Below are 22,010 nucleotides of genomic sequence, written 5' to 3'. Positions count from 1 at the left end.
AATGTAGCAATGTCAAAGAACAAACAAAAAAATTACCTATCTGAGTTTGTTTCTTAATGCTGACAGATTAACAGATGAAGCGTAAATCTTTTGGGAAAATTCAGTCAAAATGTGCAAGACATTTTTGTAAACTTCTTTACACAGTATAGTCCTAAGAGATTTAATTTTGATTGAAATGCTTTACTATAATTGTTACAAATTGTCTAATAAAGTGACATTGCTGTTAAGTAGACTTGTTGCCAAAAGCCCTTTACAATTTAATTTGAAAAAATAGCATATTTTACACGAGTTTATTCTGTCATCTTCTGAAAATATTGAAGGCTGAGGGTTTTTTTTCCTTTATTACTTTTTTTTTTTTTTGACCTTGCTGCACAGCTTGTGGGAGCTTAGTTTCCCAACCAGGGATTGAACCAGCGCCCTTGGCAGTGAAAGCTCAGAGTCTTAACCACTGGACCACCAGGGAATTTTCCCTTTATTACATTTTAAATGAAGACTAGTTGTAGTAGTACTGCTTTATATCTAGGAGTATTTTATTTTATTTTATTTTAAATTTATTTTTTATTAGAGTATAGTTGATTTACAATGTTGTGTTAATTTCTGCTGTATAGCAAAGTGAGTCAGTTATACACACATATACATTCTTTTTTATATTTTTTTCCATTATGGTTTATCCCAGGATATTGAACATAGTTCCCTGTGCTATACAGTAGGACCTTGTTGTTTATCCATTCTATATGTAATATGTTGCATCTACTAACCCCAGACTCCCAGTCTATCCCTCCCCCACTCCCCCTCCCTCCTCGGCAACAACAGGTCTGTTCTCTGTATGTGAGTCTGTTTCTGTTTCGTAGTTAGTTTCATTTGTGCTATATTTTAGATTCCACATATAAGAGATATCATATGGTATTTGTCTTTCTCTTTCTGGCTTACTTCACTTAGTATGATAATCTCTGGTTGCAGCCATGTTGCTGCAAATGGCATTATTTCTTTCTTTTTTATGGCTGAGTAGTATTCCATTGTATATATGTACCACATATTCCTTATCCATTCATCTGTTGATGGACATTTAGGTTGTTTCCATGTCTTGGCTATTGTGAATAGTGCTGCTATGAACATAGGGGTGCGTCTAGGAGTATTTTAATCTACAAATAAACTCTGCTCATTTCAAAGTAACAATCCCATAGCAAAATGGTATACAAAGCTTATAGATATTCAGGTTTAAAAATCAAAACCACTGTAGCTTTTATGTTTTTCTAAATAGGGTTCTGAAGCTGATTTGAAAGAAAAAAATGAAATAACTGCCCGACTAGAAGAAAAAACCAATAAAATTACTGCAGCCATGAGGCAGCTGGAACAAAGGTACAGTACAGCATTTCCAGTCTTAGTTTCTTTTTTCCTTTCTTTACCCCCCTTTTCTTTATTCAACTCTGACACCTGCCACAAAGACCATTAGGAAAATTTAGATTAGGAATTTTTTTTAAAGCCCAGCAGAATTTTGCCTTTTTTGTTTCGGTTGTTGCATGGAATCAAGTTGCTTTATATTAGCCTGATTCATTTGAACTTGCCATTTTGTAGATTTTTTAGAAAGGCCTAATATCGGCAGTTTCATTTGGTTCAATGTATTACATAAAACAAATACACAAACAAAAACCTCGAAAAAGTGAAAAACGAACAAAATCCATGGTGGAATTATCCCTGATTGATTTCCATGCATATTGATTGTCATATCCCTTGTCATTCACCATCTCTTTATGTGAAATCAAGCTTTCTGAGTTGGCAGTTTAGTTGTGTTTTTTTGAGCTAGGACCCTCAACCTAACCCAGGAAATAATTTTGTTTAAATTGAATTGTTTTATATTGGCATTTTTCACTTTTATTGTTGGAAAGTGTAATGTATTTCCATTGACCTGTCATGTTGGTGTCAACATATGTCTTATCATTGCTTTCTTTGAATCTACTTATGAAAAACATAACTATTAATGCTTTATTGACATGAATATTCTTTTATTGACATCCTCTTTCTTCTTTTTTCTTTTTTGTTTTCTTTATCCCCATTTTTACATTTTGGACATCTTTATTACCTTTTTCTGTCTTTGATTTCTGTCCATTCCATTATGAAGTGACAATGATTTGTTAACTCAAACTAGAACAATTGCAATGTCATTGGTGAAATGTGCCAGCAGTGACACTCAGGACCAGTACAAGCTGGTCAAAGATATATCTTTCTGAAAACCACTTGTATTCAAACAGACTAAAAGAGAACCAACAATTTTATAATATATTAAATCGAAAAAGAATTTATGCTATTATGTATTCTGAAAGGGTATTAGGAACCCTGTACACTTCTTGATCAGCTGCTGTGGTAATACACTGCCATAAAGCAGAGTGGGTGCACTTGGATTTCCAAAAGTTCCTCATACCTTGTGCTCAAGGGCTTACTTGAGTATTGACCCTTTGAAGGTCAGAATTTTCGAATGCAGTTTTACCTTTTTAGCTACTTTTTGATGGAAAATATAAAAATTGTTTAATAATAAGTTAATCTTTGGTTTCACAATGTGTTGGCACAGACTTTTTTCCCCATTGGCCCACTCTTTGCCTACTAGCTCCTTTACTGATTTTTTACTATGTTTTAAAATAGTTTATAACCCAGATTGGCCATCATCTTATGCTTTAGCGCCTTGATTTTCCAGTTCCCCTTAGCCCTCTTCTGTGATAGCACAACTTCAAGGCCTACCTCACTCTGACTTTTATTTTCCTTTCTGTACCCTTAGAGAAAAGCTTGGGTCTCCCATCTCTCCATCTTAATATTTTAAATTTAAATTTAGATTTAGAGATAACTTGAATGTTACACTTACTCTCTTTTTTTTGGAAGTGGCCTTTATACTTTTGAAATGTGTGAGGGTTGCCCCATTGGCATGGTTTTAAGGAAGAAAAGAAGAGGTAATTTTTTTGGTTAGTTGAATAGAAATTTCTCTTTTGATTCCCTACAAGGACTTAATGTCCCTTGAATACTTGGGAGATGTTTTCTTATAAAATTAGTGACGTTAAATCTAAGAAATCCTAGATGGCCATAGGAGGCAGGGAGTGGAGCTAAGCACAGGGAGAAGCAATGACTTACAAATAAAAGCAGAAAGAAAGAAATTCACATTTTAAGCGACTTTAAAAAATTCAGTGATGAGGAACAAAAATGATCTCTAGAGAATGTTGCCAACTAGTAATAAATTCTTTTGAATCTTAAAACACACATATACACACTCACAGAACATTGGCATAATTTAGTAAATGTATAAAGATTCTATAGGGAGGACTTGACTGTTATTTGAAGTAATTGCAGGTCTTTGCTCTTGGCCTTGTAGCACACTTGATTCCTAGCATACACATCCTAGCATAATATATAACAATGTGGCTTCTTCACCTAGTGTAGACATAAGTACTATACTTTTCATGGTTTCGTAAAAAGGCAGTAACACACATATGATACTTTGAAAGTTAACTCATTATGCTTTACATAAGTGGTAAAGGCTATATTGCTTTGCATTGTTAATTATGAACAAGAAATAAAGCACATTTGAAGATAGTATTCTGGGTATATTATGCGTTATATTGAAAAAAATCACAAAACAATTTCTAGACATTGTGTGGCTCTTTCACGTTTGAGTTTGTGAGTTTTCCCCCAAACTTTGTTTTCATTTAGAAATGTTTCTATTTCCCCATTTTTCTTTTATTTGTCTTCTTCACCCTTTTACACCCTAGTTCTAGCCTCAGTTTTACCCAAAGTTGATTTGAATTACACCAGATTGCAGCAAGCAGAGAAGGCGCAAATGGACACTGAAGATGAGGACAAGAAATATCTACAAGAATGCCAGAGTAAATTCGACGGTCTGCAGAAACAAATCTCTCAAAAGGAGAAACAGCTGTGAGTATATTTGGAAATTAATACCTATATTAACATAATTTCCCCCTCTTCCCCCCCCATTTTTTGGCACATAATGGTAGACAACCTATATTTTTATTTATTTAACGATGCTGGCTAGGTTGTGGAGTTCTCCTTCCAAAAAAAAAAAGAAAAAAGAAAAAAAAGAAAACTAGAAAGCATAATTGTGATAAAACTTATGTTTTTGCTCCCTTTATTGTTTATAGAGTACTTTCAACTGTCTTGCTATCTTCTTGCTCAAGGAGAGTTTTATTCTTTTTGCTGTTGTTCAACATTAATCTGATGGCCATTATGTTTCTAGATACTGAGTATTATAGGCCTTTGTAACTCAAAGGAACTTACGTTATCAAAGAAAGTGATATTTTCTGAGAACATTTTTATTAGTACTTCGTATGATAGATCTATATATTACCAGCTAGGAAAGATGTCAGTATATGTCACTGAGTTGAAAAAAGCAAGTTGCAGACAGTATGCTAAGTATTATCCCATTTTTTATAAAATTAAAACTGTATATGTGTGTATTTACATATACATAGAAAAGAGTTTAAAGAATACAGATTCTGGAAAATGATTATCTCAAGGGAGTGATGGTAAATTGACAGGGGTATTTTACTTTTTACTTTATAAACATCAGTATTTTTTTCCCCAATAAATATGTACCACTTTGTTATTAAAGAAAACAGCAAAACAACAATAGAAAATAAAGAGTTATATATTGGGTTGGCCAAAAAGTTCATTCGTGTTTTTCCGTAAGATGGTCCAGAAAAACCCGAACGAACTTTTTGGCCAACCCAATATTATGTTTAACAGATCATTAACAAGATCACATACCATGTATGATGTGTAACTTGCTAAGCTACCTTTAAATCCATTGAGGTGTTTTTAAGTTCTTTTCTATTCTTGATGATTTTCTGTCTAGTAGTTCTATCAGTTATCAAGAGAGGATTTGTTGAAATATCCCAACTATAATTGTGGATTTGTATATTTCTACTTTTAGTTCTATCAGTTTTTGCTTCTTGTATTCTGAGTTCTGTTGTTTGGTGCCTACACATTTAAGATTGCTGTGTCTTCTTGGTGTATTGACCTTTCTATCATTATATAATGTGCCTTTTGTCTCTGGTAGTTTTATTTGCTCTGAAGTCTATTTTATCTCATATTAACATAGCCACTCCTGCTTTCTTCTGATTAATGTTTTCATGTAGTAAACAAAAGATTAATGTTTACATTTTCTATCTTTTTAATTTCAGCCTAATCTGTATCATTATATTTGAAGTAAGTTTCCTATAGTGCATGTTTTTTATCCATTCTGCCAATCTCTCTTTTAAGGATGTATTTAGCCTATTTACATTTAGTGTAATTGTTGATATATTAGAGCTTAAATCTGCTGTTTTATGTATTTTCATTCCTCTATTCTGTTTTTCTTGTCTTCTCATGGGTTACTTGAACATTATTTAGAATTCGCTTTTGATTTATCTGTAGTATTTTTTAGTGTATCTCTTTGTATAGATTTTTAAAAGTGGTTACTCTAGACATTGTATCATATATCTGCAACTTTTCACCACTGGTATCAACATTTTACTATATTGAGGGAAGTGTGGAAGCCTTACCTCCACTTAGGTCTTTTTACGTTCTCTTTTTTACAATATAATTTGCTTAAATATTTCCTCTATGTAATATTGAGAAGCACATCAATGATATAGTTTGTGCTTCAACCATTAAACATAATTTAGAAAACTCTCTATTGTTCTTTCTTCATTCCTGATGCTCCAAGTTTCCTTTTTTGTGTCTGAAGAACTTCATTTAGCCATTCTTCTAAGGTAGGTCTGTTGGCAACAAATTCCCTTAGTTCTCTTTCATGTCTTGATTTCACCTTTATTTCTGAAGGATATTTTCAGAATATCCTTAAAATTCTGAGTTGACAGTTCTTTTCTTTTAGCATTTGAAAAGTGTTGTGCCACTTTCTTTTGGTCTTCGTAGTTTCTGATGAAAGGTAGACTGTCATTTGAATCATTGTTCCTCTAGTTACCCTCAAGATTCTTTCTTTGGATTTATCCTTTTTTGCCTTTGGTCAGCTTCTTGGATCATTAGGCTTATCTTTGCCAAATCTGGAAAAATTTCAGCCATTATTTCTTCAGATATTTTTTTTCAGTTCCACCTGCTTTCTCCTCTCCTTCTGGGACTCTGATATAATGAATGTTAGATCTTTTTTTTAATAGTCCCACAGGACCCTGACACTATTTTTATTTTTTTCGGTCAGTTTTCTTTCTGTTGTTCAGATCGGGTAATCTCTGTTGTTCTGTTTTGAAATTCATGCATTCTTTCCTCATCATCTTCATTCTCCTATTGAGACCATTCAGTGAGATTATTTTATTTTTCAGTTATAAGATTTCCGTTTGACTCTTCTTCCCTTCCAAAATTTCCTTTCTTCCTTTCAAAACTTCCTATTCATTAATTTGTTTCAAGCATATTCTTTTTTTTTCAGAGGAAGTAAAATATAAACTGTATTTTAAATGATACCCAGGAGTCTAAGTCACTATCTGGGCAGGAGAGGGAATTTCCAGGTAGAGGAAATGACATTTTGGGAGTTTTTTGTTTTGTTGTTTTAATTGAACTATAGTTGATTTACAGTTTTGTGTTAGTTTCAGGGGTACAGCAAAGTGATTCAGTTATACATACATCTATATATTTTTTCAGATTATTTTCCCTTATAGGTTATTACAAAATACTGAGTATACTTCCCTGTGCTAGACAGTGGGACCTGTTGGTTATCTATTTTATATATAGTAGTGTGTATATGTTAATCCCAAACTCCCCCCTTTCCCCTTTGGTAACCATAAGTTTGTTTTCTATGTCTGTGGCTCTATTTCCGTTTTGTAAGTAAGTTCATTTATCTCATTTTTTTTTTAGATTCTACATGTAAGTGATATCATATGATATTTGTCTTTCTCTGTCTGACTTACTTCACTTAGTATGATAATCTCTAGGTCCATCCGTGTTGCTGCAAATGGCTTTTTATGGCTGACTGATATTCCATTGTATAAATATAACACATCTTTATTTAGTCATCTGTCGATGGACATTTAGGTTGCTTCCATGTCTTGGCTATTGTAAATAGTGCTACAGTGAACATTGGGGTGCATGTATCTTTTCGGATTACTGTTTTCTGCAGGTATATGCCCAGGAGTGGGATTGCAGGATCGTATGGTAGCTCTATTTTTAGTTTTTAAAGGAACCTCCGTACTGTTCTCCATAGTGGTTTTACCAATTTACATACCCACCAACAGTGTAGGAGGGTTCGTCAAGCATTTTCGTAATTGGTCATGGGAACATTTTTATGATGGCTGCTTTAAAATTCTTGTTAGTTAAATCCAGCATCTTGAATTATCTGACATGTTGCCATCTGTTGATTTTTCCTGGAATCTGTTGACTTGGAATCTGTTGGAATCTGTTGATTTTTCCTGGGTCTTGGTATGACAGATATTTTTCAGTTGCATTCTGGACATTTTGGGAACTATGTTATGAGACTGCATCTTACTTAAATCTTATGTTTTAGCAGTCCTCTACTGAAACCACACCAGCAGGGGAACGTGGACACTGACTCTTCATACCAAGTGGGGGTAGAAGCCCAGGACCATCCTGGATGGAATGGAGAAGGGTGCCTAACTAGTGGGCAGGGATTGAAATCTGTGCTTTCCACTCAGTCTCCATTGACACTGTGGAGAGGGAGAGTGGTGCCTTGTTACCATCAAGTGGGAGTGGAGTCCATGCTTCCCTCTTGGTCTCTGCTGACACCATCCTGGAGGGGAGTGGGAGAGGTACCTCACTAACCCCAGGCCAGGGTAGAAATCTAGGCTCCCCACTTGGCGTTTGCTGACACTGTGGGGAGGGTGAGAAATGCCTTGTTACTGATGCATAAGGATAAAGGTTCAGGCTCTCCATGTGACTTCCACTAATACCGTAGAGGTGGTGGGGAGAGATACCTCATTACTGCTGGGTGGTGGTAAAAAAAGTCCAGGCTCCGCACTTGGCTCTTTCTCTGATACTACAACAGTGGGAATTGGGGGGCATGCCTCATTATTGCCAGGTGAGGGTAGAAACTAGGCTCCCTGTTTGGCTTTTGCTGACAGTGGTTGGGGTGGGCATGGTTTTTTCCTCTGGTGTTTTTTTTTGGAATAGGGCATTTATCGTTGAAAAGGTTTCTATCACGCTAGGCTGCTTCTTCCTAGCTCTTTGACAGGAGAGAGTAGGCTTTTCTTGGGGCTTTTTTTGTCCGTGCCCATTGCTGTTTGTGGGTTGTGGGCTTCTTCAACATCCAGTTGGAGCTATAAAGAAGGCAAAAAGAAGCCTCAGGGAACTCATCACCATGTTATTCCTTGAATTCTGGCATTCCTAGCTGGTCTGCTTTCTTCTCTCCCCCTTTCAGAATATTCTTATGTTTGTTTATATATAATGTCTAGGGATTTTAACTGTACTTAGTTGGAGGGATAGGTAGAAATGTGTTTACTCCACCTTGTTCAGAACCGAATTAAATTCCTTTTAAATCTGCCACAAAAATAACATTTTGAGAAATTGGTATATAGAATAAGGCTTTAGGCCAGGGAGTATTACCTTGGTTGGAAACTTACGTCATTTGTAAATTGTGAAACTAAAACTCACACACGCCCCCCCACCCCCTCCCCCCCCCCCCCCCCCCAGAAAAAACCCACCACTCGGCAAACAAACATTTTCTCTTAAAGACTTTCACAGAAGCGCTTTCAGGACTCCCTTGGCAACAGAAATCACAAAGAACATTTAAGTCATCAAGTTTATTAATGGTGCCAAGGGTTTTGTTGTTTAAGTTCCTGTACCCTGCGAAATGGAAAAATGTGAAAAGCAAGACTGGGACACTTTGCCAGTCAATAGAATACAATCTTGAAACTTCAGTACTCCGTGTTACTGAATCACTTTTCTAGAGTTTGACAAAAGGGTAGGTAAGACAAGTCTGATATTAATTCTACAATGTTGCCTTTATTTGATCCCTGCCCAAAGGATGACCCAAATAATGCTCCAGGGACCTGGTCCTTCCCTGTAGGGCTAACCTACTCAGTAGGTCTTGGGTACAGATGTGGAGAGAAGATGTTTGTCCCTGCTGAAACTGTGAAAGTAATTTCATTTCTCATTGGGTGCCATTTTAGTAGAGCATAAACATGTTAACAATTTGGAGATCAAGGGGATCCCTGATGTCTCAGAAAAATTGGAACTGTTTCTGTAGAAATAGGCAATTGGGACTTTGTCCAAGAAAAACAAATTCCATTTTTTCACCTAAAATGGAAATAACTTTTTTTGGTTTCTGATTATGAAAACATTACATCCCGTTGACCAAATGTAAGAAAATATGGGGAAAAGTGCAGAAGATAAAAATGGGATATACCTTTTTTTTTTTTTTGGCTGCGCTCGTGGCATGAGGGAACCTTGGTTCCCCAACCAGGGATCAAACCCAAGCCCCCTGCAGTGGAAGCACGGTGTCCTAACCACTGGACCGCCAGGGAATTCCCTGGATATACCTTTTTCTAACATTATGATGAACATTCTTTTTGGGTATGCATAGATATTTTTTGCTTTTTATCAATAGAAAGAGGATCATGCTACATGCTCTTTAGTATCTTGTTTATTGTATTTACTACATTATGGACATTGTATCATATCAGTTACTGTAGGTCTACAGTATCGTATCTCAGTTAACCTAAAGGAATCATTTAGCCTGAAAAATTGTGCTTTATTGTTTGAGTTTGCATATCTTTGATTACTAGTAATAGCCTTTTGTATTTCTTTATTTTGTGAATTGCCAGTTCATAGCCTCTAGTTTTTCCTCTGTGGTGTTCAGTTTCTTAATATTTATTTATATAAGAGCTCTTTATGTGTTTACTGTGGGTTTTTCACATACAGTGAAAATGTTTTCTAAGTTTATAGTTTTTTTGTGTGTGTTTTTAAAAAATTAATTAATTTATTTTTGGCTGCGTTGGGTCTTAGTTGCTGCTCACGGGCTTTGTCTAGTTGTTGCTAGTGGGGGCTACTCCTCTTTGCGGTGTGCGGGCTTCTCATTGCGGTGGCTTCTCTTGTTGTGGAGCACGGGCTCTAGGCGCGCAGGCTTCAGTAGTTGTGGCTCGCGGGCTCTAGAGCACAGGCTCAATAGTTGTGGCGCACGGGCTTAGTTGCTCCGCAGCATGTGGGATCTTCCCGGACCAGGGTTTGAACCCGTGTCCCTTGTATTGGCAGGCGGATTCTTAACCACTGCGCCACCAGGGAAGCCCTATAGTTTATTTTTAAACTTTGTTCATAGTGGTTTTTTTCATTTAGGCGTTTTACATTTTTATATAGTTCTGTTTTCCCTTTTTTTTCCCTTCATGGTTTCTGCCCTTGGTGGTCAACATGTGTTTTGACAATATATTTAAAATAACTTAAAAACAAAATTTTTCCTTTGCTTTTTCACTCAGTTTTTTCTGATTCTGGATGATGCAGCCACTCAACAATGCACTCACTCTGTACTTTGCTTACTTCAGTGTTAGTAGCATATACCTGTCCCTCTGTATCCCTTTTAAATTTGTGGTGAAATGGTATTTATCAACAATTTGTAAATTCCATTTTGAGGTATCTTGTCTCTTCAACCTTAATTATAAAATCTAAAATTGCTTCACTGAAAATAATTGGGCTGTAGATGGAAATGCTAACTTTATGAGGAAACAAAAGTAATCATTAACAAAAAATTAATATAATGTAATACGGTGATATTCTCAATATTATGACATAACATTATAATTTAAAATGTATAGTATTAGGAACTATTGCATTATTAGTATATACCTCACCTGTTACAACTACTTATGAGCAATAATTATTGGAATTATTTTGGGGGAGTTTCCTAAAATGTAAGAAGTTGACTACTTTTGTTTTTCCAGCTAGCACCTGTTGTTTGAATGATGAAATAGAGCTTTCAAATGTGAGCTGGCATTTTCAGGCAGTGTGGATTTTCCTCTAGTGTCTCCCTGGTCTTAGCTCTGTACTGTAATGGGTCAGCTTCCAACAGTAATCTGCAAAGTAGCACTTGGCACCAGGGCTGATTTTTCTGTTTCTGATGTTGAATTGATTTCGTGGTTGCTGTAATCCTTATATCAGAACAATACTTTTCATTAGTTTGTGGTAAAAATTTTCTCATGGCCCAGAACATGGTTCCATTTCTAAGATATAACCAGTCTTACTAGTATGGTGTGCCCTTCCAGGCATTTTCCATGCTTATACAGCATTTATGTATACAGAGTTAATAAATGACAAATTGTCATTTAGCAAGAGGTTTTTGTGATTGACAAATTAACTGAGACGTTGAGATCTGAAAACCCTGTGCTACTGAACTTGTTTTCTAAAAAATATTTGTGAAAGAAACTACCTGAAGAATTGCATTACAAAGGTGAAAGTAATCAACCAAAGAGATGCTGTTAATGAAGAATGCATACAACCGTCATGTGAGAAATAACACTGAACTTCTCTGTATTATTTGTCATTCAAGGGTGCAACTGGAAACCGATCTGAAGATTGAGAAGGAATGGAGGCAAACTTTGCAAGAAGATCTTCAAAAGGAGAAGGACACCTTATCTCATCTTAGAAATGAGACCCAACAAATCATTAGTCTTAAAAAAGTAAATAATGGTGGTAAAACTTTAAAAATTCTATCTTGATGACAGTTAAGTTATTTAAAAAGAGAATCAAATAATAATTTACATTTATACCAAGGAAACAGAGTATACTGGTCATCTTTAAAAATATCAGTAAGGAGATTAAATGAATGGAAAATAGCTGATAGTTGATAGAGCAGCTTTTTGGTTTTTTTAGAGCAGCTATTTTTTATGAAAAGCTGAAGGATACATTCCTATCCTTTAATTGCATGTATGCAGTGTGGAGTTTGTTTCTTTTAAATTGCATTTTCTGTCTTTTATTGTTTTGAAGGAGTTCCTTCACCTCCAGGATGAAAATCACCAGTTGAAAAAAATATATCACGAACAGGAGCAAGCTCTTCAAGAACTTGGCAACAAACTTAGCGAGTAATTTCTCTTTTTTCCTCCAACTAAGTAGTCATTGACTCTTATTAAGTTATGAGTGTGCCAAACCAAGTAGACAGAAAAGTTTAAATATAAAATAGAAAGATATGAGCTATTAAAAACAAAGCCAAACAAAAACTTTAAAGATTAACAAATAAGGGTGTGGATTGGAGAGATTTTTTTTAAAGTTATGTTCATTATAGTAAGTGTTAGCTCTAAACATTTTCCAGTAGATGAAATCTAAGACTCTTGTTTAATTTCTTCCAATCAGAGAATTCAGAAGTTCATTTAATATATTTTTCTCAGAACAAAAGTCAAATTTTCGAAATATCTGGAGAGATCTTTTTCAGACTGTTCTGAGAAGGAGCCAGCATTGTGAAAAGTGAATGGTGTTTGATGCCGTCTGGAGTTGAGGCTTGACTTCATACAGTGTGGTTAGTTCTGTCACAATGAAGTGTTACTGGGTTTCTATGAAGACAAGAAGGAGAAACGGCGTTCTTTCTCACATTTTCCTCCTTGTTCCACATGGTCTGTGTTTTGGATTAGCTTCATCTTTGTGCCCTGATTGAACATATTGTCAACTATCTAGGGTAAACGCTGGAGGGTTTAATTTAGTATTGAATGTACCACTGTCACATTAAAAAAAAAATAGTGTCATTTTTTTTAATACAGAAAAGTAAAAGAAAGCCACAATGACCCATAAGCCTATCACCTATATAAATCCCTTTGATGTTTTATATGGTTAGAAAATTCAAAGAGCGCCAAAAGGGAACTTCCCTGGCGGTCCAGTGGTTAAGACTCTGTGCTTCCAATGCAGGGGACGCGGGTACGATCCCTGGTCAGGGAACTAAGATCCCGCATGCCATGAGCAGCGCGGCCAAAAAAAGACAAAGAGCACCAAAAGGTATAAAATAAACATTTGCCTCCCTCCTCCCAAGTATCAATCCCCAAAGTTAGCTAACCTCTGAACAAATCTATATATGAGGATTTCATTATATATATGGATATGATTAGCTGTATATATATGTCATATATATCTTTTGTAATAATTAAACTGAATAGAAATCATACTGGAATGGAGACTTAATTGCTAAAGTTGGGATTCCATTAGGAAGTCTTGAGAACAATTACCAAGGGCATAGTAAAGAGTAGTTCCCTAGGACTTCCCTGGTAGTCCAGTGGTTAAGACTCTGTGCTTCCAATGCAGGGGACACGGGTATGATCCCTGGTTAGGGGACTAAGATCCCGCATGCTGTGAGGCGCAGCCAAAAAAAAAAAAAAAGAGTAGTTCCCTAAAACCACAAAAGGAAATACCAGCTCTCAAAAAGATAAAGATGTTTTTGTTTTTACAAAGCACAATTTGCATTGTGATATCAATAAGCAAGATTTTTATTCTAATCTGGCATCCATTCATTGATCATTTTGAGCCAGACCAGGTGCTCATTTTCCATTTATTCATCCAACAAATACTATGTGCCAGGCACTATTCTAAGTGCTAGGGACTCTACGGTGAACAATCCCCACAACAAAAAATATATGTACATTTATTTAAGATCATAAAGGTTTAATATTAAAACAGGTTAGAATAGTAAAACAAGGAATGTGTATTACTTTTCACCCATCTCCTACTCAATACTAGAGACTTTATAGTTGTGTTAAAGGCATGATCATTTAGGTGTCCAGATAGCTGAATTCAGAATTTCGTTGTTTTCCTTTTTCCTTTATTCTGGTTCATTGATTCTCAAAGTATAGTTTGCATGAAAATTACTGCTCAATGTTATTTTGAGCAGTAATTTTCAAGGTTTTTTTTTTTTTTTTTTTTTTTAAAGAAATTCACGTTCTTTTATTTATTTATTTATTTATTTATGACTGTGTTGAGTCTTCGTTTCTGTGCGAGGGCTTTCTCTAGTTGCGGCAAGTGGGGACCACTCTTCATTGCGGTGCGCGGGCCTCTCACCATCGCGGCCACTCTTGTTGCGGAGCACAGGCTCCAGACGCGCAGGCTCAGTAATTGTGGCTCACGGGCCCAGTTGCTCCGTGGCATGTGGGATCTTCCCAGACCAGGGCTCGAACCCGTGTCGCCTGCATTGGCAGGCAGATTCTCAACCACTGTGCCACCAGGGAAGCCCTCAAGGGTTTTTTTGACTACTAAATTTTTCCCTTGTATACTGACTGCATACCTAATCCCTGTGTAACTGCACTGTATGCATATTCTTTTGAAGTTTGCTGGTTTGTGTGTGTGTGTGTGGTAGGTTTTTTTTGTTTGTTTGTTTGTTTTTTACTTAAGAATATGAGTTAAAAAAAAAGAATGAGTTAGAGGTTTTTTCATATCATTACATAAAGATATTCCATAGGATGAATGTGCTTTAATTGACATTGTTTATAATTTTTTTATTTTATAACATGCTTCTGTGTCCTTGTACGTGTGTGTTGATATATCTTGATATACCTTCTTTTTTAAAATATTTATTTATTTATTTTATTTTTGTCTGTGTTGGGTCTTAGTTGCGGCATGCGGGATCTTCGTTGCGGCATGCGGGCTTCTCTCTAGTTGTGGCACATGGTCTCAGTAGTTGCAGTGCATGGGCTCTCTAGTTGTGGCGTGCAGGCTTCAGAGCGTGTGGGCTCTGTAGTTGCAGCATGTGGGCTCTCTAGTTGTGGCCCACGTGCTCAGTAGTTGCGTCGTGAGGGCTTAGTTGCCCCACAGCATGTGGGATCTTAGTTCCCCGACCAGGGATTGAACCATGTCCCCTGCATTGGAAGGCGGATTCTTAACCACTGGACCACCAGGGAAGTCCCTTGATATACTTTAATGTGTATATCTGAAGAGTAAGTTCCTAGAGGTGATCGCTGGCCAAAAGAATTTAGATTTTTTGATTATAGCGATGGATGGTAACTAGACTTTTGGTGGTGATCACTCTGGAGTGTGTACAGGTTTTGAAATATAATGCTATATACCTGAGACTTACATAATAAAAACATAAAAATAAATTTAAAAAGGGGCTTCCCTGATGGCGCAGTGGTTAAGAATCCGCCTGCCAATGCAGTAGACACGGGTTCAAGCCCTGGTCCTGGAAGATCCTACATGCCATGGAGCAACTAAGCCTGTATGCCACAACTACTGAGCCTGCGCTCTAGAGCCCATGAGCCACAGCTACTGAAGCCCGCGCGCCTAGAGCCTGTGCTCCACAACAAGAGAAGCCACCGCAATGAGAAGCCCGCGCACTGCAACTAGAGAAAGCTGCGCACAGCAACAAAGACCCAATGCAGCCATAAATAAATAAATAAATAAATAAATAAATTTATTTTTTAAAAATAAATTAATTAATTAAAAAAGATTTTGTTAGTGCCAGATTACCTACCGTCTCTGATGTTAGACCCCCTCCAGTAGTAGGAGAGAGTGCCTGTTTTTGCCAGTCTGACAGGTGAAAATCTTAAGTGTTTTGATTTGTATTTCTTTAACTATGAACAGGGTTAAGCATCTAAATTTGTGTTCCATTTGTATTTGTATTTTATTTTCTGTAAAGTGCCTGTTCGTATCCTTTGCACATTTTTTGTTTTTGGTTGATTGTTCATCTTTTTCTTATGGGGTCTTTGTAAATTATTTGTTGTACAAGTGTACATCTTTTTTTCCCAGTTTGTCTGTTGTCTTTTAGCTTCATTTATATATATATATTTTTTTAATTAATTTATTTTTTGGCTGCGTTGGGTCTTCGTTGCTGCGTGCGGGCTTTCTCTAGTTGCAGCGAGTGGGGGCTACTCATCGTTGTGGTGCGCGGGCTTCTCATTGTGGTGGCTTCTCTTGTTGCGGAGCACGGGCTCTAGGTGCGTGGGCTTCAGTAGTTGTGGTTTGTGGGCTCTAGACTGCAGGCTCAGTAGTTGTTGCGCATGGGCTTAGTTGCTCCACGGCATGTGGGATCTTCCTGGACCAGGGCTCAAACCCATGTGCCCTGAATTGGCAGGCAGATTCTTAACCACTGTGCCATCAGGGAAGCCCTAGTTTCATTTTTGATATGTATGTTTTTTCCTTGCTGATGTTTGAATTTTTATGTTTCAGATTTATTAGCTTTCCTTTACTGTTTCTGAAACCATAGTCTCTAAGACATGGATAGGGCCACTTTTGAGTCAGAACGTATTTTATCCTTCCTCAACTCTGGTTCTCTTCTGTTGTGATAAGAATTTAATCAGGGCTGGAGAAGAGACCATTGGCCCCTAAGAGTATTTGTACCTGCTTATCTGCTGAAACACTTTTGGCCTTCCTCTTTATCCTCCTACTCCTATGACTGTTATCAGGTTGAAATTAAGCAAAAACAAATTCTTCCCTAATACACAGAATGATGTTCTCTTTAATTTTTTTTGCCACATGGCCGCATGTGGGATCTTAGTTCCCTGACCAGGGATCGAACCCGCACCCCCCTGAAGTGGAAGCGCAGAGTCTTAACCACTGGACCACTCCCAGGGAAGTCCCTGATGATCTCTTTAAAAATTTGTTGTGTGCACATTTCATTGTCTTTTTTCTTTATGTCAAGAGAAAAGATATTTCTGAGGTGCTAAATAAACCTTTGGAGGTAAATTAGCAGCATGACTAATTTAGCCATTGCTGTGAGTCACCTTCAGACAAGAATAAAAAAGAAAAATTTGTTGATGATGAGGGACAGAGTTTGGACCAATACTTCAACCTTTGCTCCTAATTTACCAGAATTGGCTTTATGTAGACCATTTGGGTGTTATTTAAAATGGGGTTGGAATTTCCTGGTGGTCCAGTGGTTAGGACTCCACATTTCCACTGCTGTGGGCACGGGTTCCATCCCTGGTCAGGGAAATAAGGTCCCGCGTGCCACACGGTGCAGTCAAAAAAAAATTTTTTTTAAATAAAATGGGGTTGGGAGGCGGAAGGTCATACAGAATAATATGAAACATTTAATTTTGTTAAAAGGGAAAACTAATATTTCAGAAAATAGTTTTTAAGCTTACCATTCAAGATCTGTATTTTCAAGCAATGACTAGGAACTTCCATGGTGGTGCAGTGGTTAAGACTCGGCACTCCCAATGCAGGGAGCTCAGGTTCGATCCCTGGTCAGGGAACTAGATCCCACCTGCATGCCACAACTGAGATTTCACATGCCACAACTGAGATTTCGCATGCCACAACTAAGGAGCCTGCTGGCCACAACTAAGGAGCACATGTGCTGCAACCAAGGTCTGGCACAACGAAATAAATAAAATGAATAAATAAAACAAATATTTTTAAAAAATCTGTGACTAAATTTAAAAATTAGTATTCATTAATAACACTCACAGGATAAAGTATCCCTCCTACGGTTTATCAGCTGTGTGACTTAGGGCTGTTTATTTAACCGCTTTAGGCCCATTTCTCCATTTGTAAATTGGAGAGTTATAAAATCCGTATAGGGTTCTTTTTCTGATTAACAGAATAAGTATGGGAAGGCACCTAGCACAGTGCCTTTCCTCATCGCAAGCAGAATATCAGTTTTCGTGTCTGTAAGATGAGCAGGATGGATCTGAAAGTTACTTTCCCGTGCTTACTTTCTGAACCAGCAATTTTAAATGTAAATGATTAATTTTAATTAGAAAAATACTTTTAATAAATATTTACTCTTAATTGGTTTCTTATTGAAGGATTCTTATAAGAGAAATTTTGGTAGATTTTAAAAGGCTTTATTATTTTATTTTATTTTTTTATAAGAGCACTTTTTTTTTTTTGGTTCCGTTGGGTCTTCGTTGCTCTGCACGGGCTTTCTCTAGTTGCGTCACGCGGGGTCTGCTCTTCATTGCCGTGCGTGGGCTTCTCATTGCAGTGGCTTCTGTTGTTGTGGAGCACGGGCTCTAGGCGCACGGGCTTCAGTAGTTGCGGCGCGCAGGCTCTAGAGCGCAGGCTCAGTAGTTGTGGCTCACGGGCTTAGTTGCTCCGTGGCATGTGGAATCTTCCCGGACCAGGTCTTGAACCCATGTCCCAAGAATTGGCAGGTGGATTCTTAACCACTGCGCCACCAGGGAAGTCCCTTAAAAGGCTTTAAATGTTAATTATTATTCTGAATAAGTTATAATTGTAGTAGATAGACTATCTAATTTGAGGATTAAAGAAATGAAATAAACTTGAACTGTTCATATTTGAAGAAAACATGGAACATATGAAATATTAGGATGAAATATTCAAGTAAGAAAATCTAGACTAATCTGTGTCATAATGACTGACAGTTTAGAATACCTGAAGGAGGAAAACCAGCTTTTCCCTTATCCTCATTGAGGCTTAAATTCCAAGGATGAAAACTTAGTTTAAAAAGGAAATTACCAGGACTCTTCCAAATGTAGTATTCTGTAAATGCTATTCTTTCCATATAAAGAGACTTACAGATTTTTTTTCCTCAAAGGAGGGGTTTCAGGATTATCAGAGGCTTGTATAATTTATGGATGTTTTCCTATAGTGTCATAATTGTATCACATTTATTACATTCTCATGTTTTATTTTGACCCTTCTCTATGCTGTTTTCATGCTGTGGTCAAATACTTTCACAAACTTAAATACATATTTCTGAATAGAATTTAATTAAAATGAATAATATAGACATCTGTTCCTTGTCTAGGACAAGGAAAAGGTGTTCTTGTACATTGTGTTTATTGGAACTGTAACTGATACTCTTTTTCTTTAGGTACTTTGGCAATTCGCATCAGAAGGGAGCAAGCTTTTTAGAGTCCATATTTGTGAATAGAGGCATTTTAACCAGAAATATATCAACACCAGTAAATTTTCATATAGAAAGTATTTCTGTAGTGAATGCCATTAAGTAAGCTCTTTTATTCCTTACTCAGTTTTTCTATATAGCAGTTACTGTTTTGGCCAAAATTCCCTCCAGCATCAATTTTCCTTGGATACATTTTGTAGATGTGAATTCAGCCAAGAAAATTTGATTACTCTGTTAATATTTTTATACTGTGTAATTTTACATTGATTATTCCCACTGTAAGAGTCATTATGCGCCAGATAAAAGACTAACACTTTGTTTCTATGTCTTGGAACAAAGAGCATTTGTAGGGCAAAGCAAGTTTCCTAATGTTCTGCTTCAGTAGCAGAGACTTTAGTATTTTATGTACCTTTTGATCCAGTAATTTCATTTCTAAGTTGTTATCCTAAGAAAAATAATACAAATGTTTTGGTCATTTCAACTTTAATGAACAATTTTGTGGCAAAGAAATTTGAAACAGGTTGAAAGTTCAGCACTGGTTAATTATATAAACTACATACTTCATATTCTTTTTCATGGTATACCATGTAACTATTTAATATAATGATGTGGCAGATAGTTAATAACAAGTCAGTAGCTCTAATCCTTTCAGGATATATTGTTAAGTCTTGTAGGAAACTGTAAATAATTTTTCCATTTGAAATACACATACTCATTGATATTTAGAGATTATCATCTCTGGGTAGTGGGATCACAGATAATTAAATATTGTTACTTATAGTCTGTATGTTAACATGTATTTTCAAGAGGTAAAAAACTATCACAATTATATCTTCCTTAATATTTCCACTCTCACTTACCACTCTTTTGCATCTGCTAGAGAAATAGTGTTCATAATGGTTAACCTGTCGGCTTTGGGGTCTCAGAGGACCAGGGTTTGAATTCTGGCTTCCCCAGTTACCACCTGAACTTCAGCAGGCCTCACTTTTTTCATCTTTATAAGTGTTTTTGAAGACTAAATGACATTATGCATGCAAAGTTTATAGCATAGTGTCTGGTACATCATAAGCCTACAATAAATGATAGCTGTCATTAGTAGTCATAACCACATGAAAACACCAATATTCTTTCTTTTTTTTTTAATTTATAAATTTATTTATTTATTTTAAAGGGGGAAGAGGAGGAAATGAGGAACTTTTTTTTTTTTTTTAATTGATTGATTGATTGCTATGTTGGGTCTTCGTTTCTGTGCGAGGGCTTTCTCTAGTTGCGGCAAGCGGGGGCCACTCTTCATCGCGGTGCGCGGGCCTCTCACTATCGTGGCTTCTCTTGTTGCGGAGCACAGGCTCCAGACGCGCAGGCTCAGTCATTGTGGCTCACGGGCCTAGTTGCTCCGTGGCATGTGGGATCTTCCCAGACCAGGGCTCGAACCCGTGTCCCCTGCATTAGCAGGCAGATTCTCAACCACTGCGCCACCAGGGAAGCCCCTATAAATTTATTTATTTATTTTTGGCTGCGTTGGGTCTTCGTTGCTGTGCGCAGGCTTTCTCTAGTTGCGGCGAGCGGGGGCTACCCTTTGTTGCGGTGCCCGGGCTTCTCGTTGCGGTGGCTTCTCTTGTTGCGGAGCACAGGCTCTAGGTGCGCAGGCTCAGTAGTTGTGGCTCACGGGCTTAGTTGCTCCATGGCATGTGGGATCTTCCCGGACCAGGGCTCGAACCCATGTCCCCTGCATTGGCAGGCGGATTCTTAACCACCACGCCACCAGGGAAGCCCAATATTCTTTCTTTAAAAAAGTAAATTTTAAATCTCAAAACTATTTTTGCTTTAGGACATTTTGGAAATATAGGAAAATATTAAATATAATCCTACTAGCCAAAGAAGATCATTAGAATAATATAGTATATACCATTTTATATCCTATGAAAATTCAATACCTTTCTAATGAATTACTAGATGTTCTATATTTTAAAATGTGTACTGAAATTTGGACCTATTTATAATCTTTTTAGATCAAAACTTAAAATAGAAGATATAAAAGAAGCCAACAAAGCATTACAGGTGAGTGTAAGTATTTTCCTCAAGTAGGAAGGTATGGATATATGTGAAAGTCTCCAATAAAGGTAAGGCCCTGTGTACTATTATTGAATCCTGGGATATATAGAGGCAGAAGCAGTGAATGGGGAGCTTGTATGATGGGGTCCATCTCTTCCCTATACCTCTAGAACACATTATTAAAATTCCTCATGTTGGAAATGACCTTGGAAATAATTTTGTCCACTTTCCTACAAAGTGTGGCATGATAGAGTGAAATTGCCTTTGAATTTGATAATCCTTAAATTCCTGTGCTAGTCTATTACTTACTAGTTTTTGACCTTCATCAAGTCACATATCCCCATGGAGTCTCAGTTTTCTCTTCTGAAATTGGCTTATGATTTTGCATAAGGTTGCTTTGAATATTGAGTAGGTTAATGTATGTGAAAGTGATTTGGTACAGTTTATTAGTATATGGTTCTGAATGTATCTGGATGCAAGAATCTCTTTACAGCACAGGAGAAAATATAGTCCCTGTGTGAGTACTTCAGTGACAGATGGCTTCCTACTACACAAGCTACCCATTTGGTTTATCAAAGTGTTACATGAAAGTAATTTAAAAAGTCAAATTGTACTAGGAAGACTTCAAAAAAAAAAAATGGAAGCAGTCTCTTGTTTTCACCCTCTTGTCCCTTATCCACCCCAGTTCCTGCCACCAGAAGGGGGTTACTTTTAATTCCTTTAGTTGTTTCTTCTGGTATTTATTCCCCTGTTTCTTAAGTACTATTCAGACCTATCTATTGCCTCATCAGCATGGTGGATGAGGAGTTTTGTTCACTCTCACCCTGGTCTGTCTTCTCTTCACTGCCCTCCCAGTATAATTAAGTAAAAGTTTTTGTGACATTTATTTACTGTGTATTCTTTATTATGACTATTTAAATATTGTTCCTTGCTGGGCCAGGTAGTATATTGCAATTATATTTTCTTTCTTGAACTACTTTTTATTTCCTCTGGAGTTAATATTTACTCTCCCCCTACCTGCCCCTTTAAGTTTTGTTGTATTTGAGCATCAGACTTTTCTTATACTTTCAAACAATTCTGTAAAGTGCTTCTTGATAAAAGGTTTTCACATGGTAAAATGAATCGGGTAATTGGTTAGTTTTCTTTTTCTGTCGGAGTCATCCCTCCTGGAGTCTCTGCTTTACTGCTCCTGTCTGGTCTGGTCACCCTTTTTCTTTTTTTTTTTTTTTAAATAAATTTATTTATTTTATTT

The 22,010-nt window shown here is 36.8% G+C and overlaps 1 protein-coding gene and 1 non-coding gene across 6 annotated transcripts in view; both read left to right on the top strand.

Moving 5' to 3' along the window:
- RUFY2 (RUN and FYVE domain containing 2) overlaps positions 1-22,010 on the top strand; it is a 50,491-nt gene that overhangs the window by 21,440 nt on the left and 7,041 nt on the right. For 4 of the 5 annotated variants that reach the window (XM_068547684.1, XM_068547680.1, XM_068547682.1 and 1 more), the window contains 5 exons: positions 1,262-1,359; positions 3,796-3,915; positions 11,474-11,603; positions 11,911-12,005; positions 20,716-20,764. In XM_068547684.1, coding sequence (XP_068403785.1) covers positions 1,262-1,359; positions 3,796-3,915; positions 11,474-11,603; positions 11,911-12,005; positions 20,716-20,764 — 492 coding nt within the window. Of the gene's footprint in view, positions 1-1,261; positions 1,360-3,752; positions 3,916-11,473; positions 11,604-11,910; positions 12,006-20,715; positions 20,765-22,010 lie in introns of those variants that run through there. The other variant, XM_068547685.1, reaches the window with a different exon arrangement.
- Positions 16,497-16,625, top strand: LOC137767934 (small nucleolar RNA SNORA19). Its single transcript, XR_011074621.1, has one exon. It is a non-coding gene; the product is annotated as a small nucleolar RNA SNORA19 (small nucleolar RNA).

This window comes from Eschrichtius robustus, chromosome 7 (genome assembly GCF_028021215.1).
Source record: "Eschrichtius robustus isolate mEscRob2 chromosome 7, mEscRob2.pri, whole genome shotgun sequence".
Taxonomy (NCBI): Eukaryota; Metazoa; Chordata; class Mammalia; order Artiodactyla; family Eschrichtiidae; genus Eschrichtius; species Eschrichtius robustus.
The sequence above is the reverse complement of the archived record's forward strand: the minus strand, read 5'-3'. Positions and strand labels throughout refer to the sequence as shown.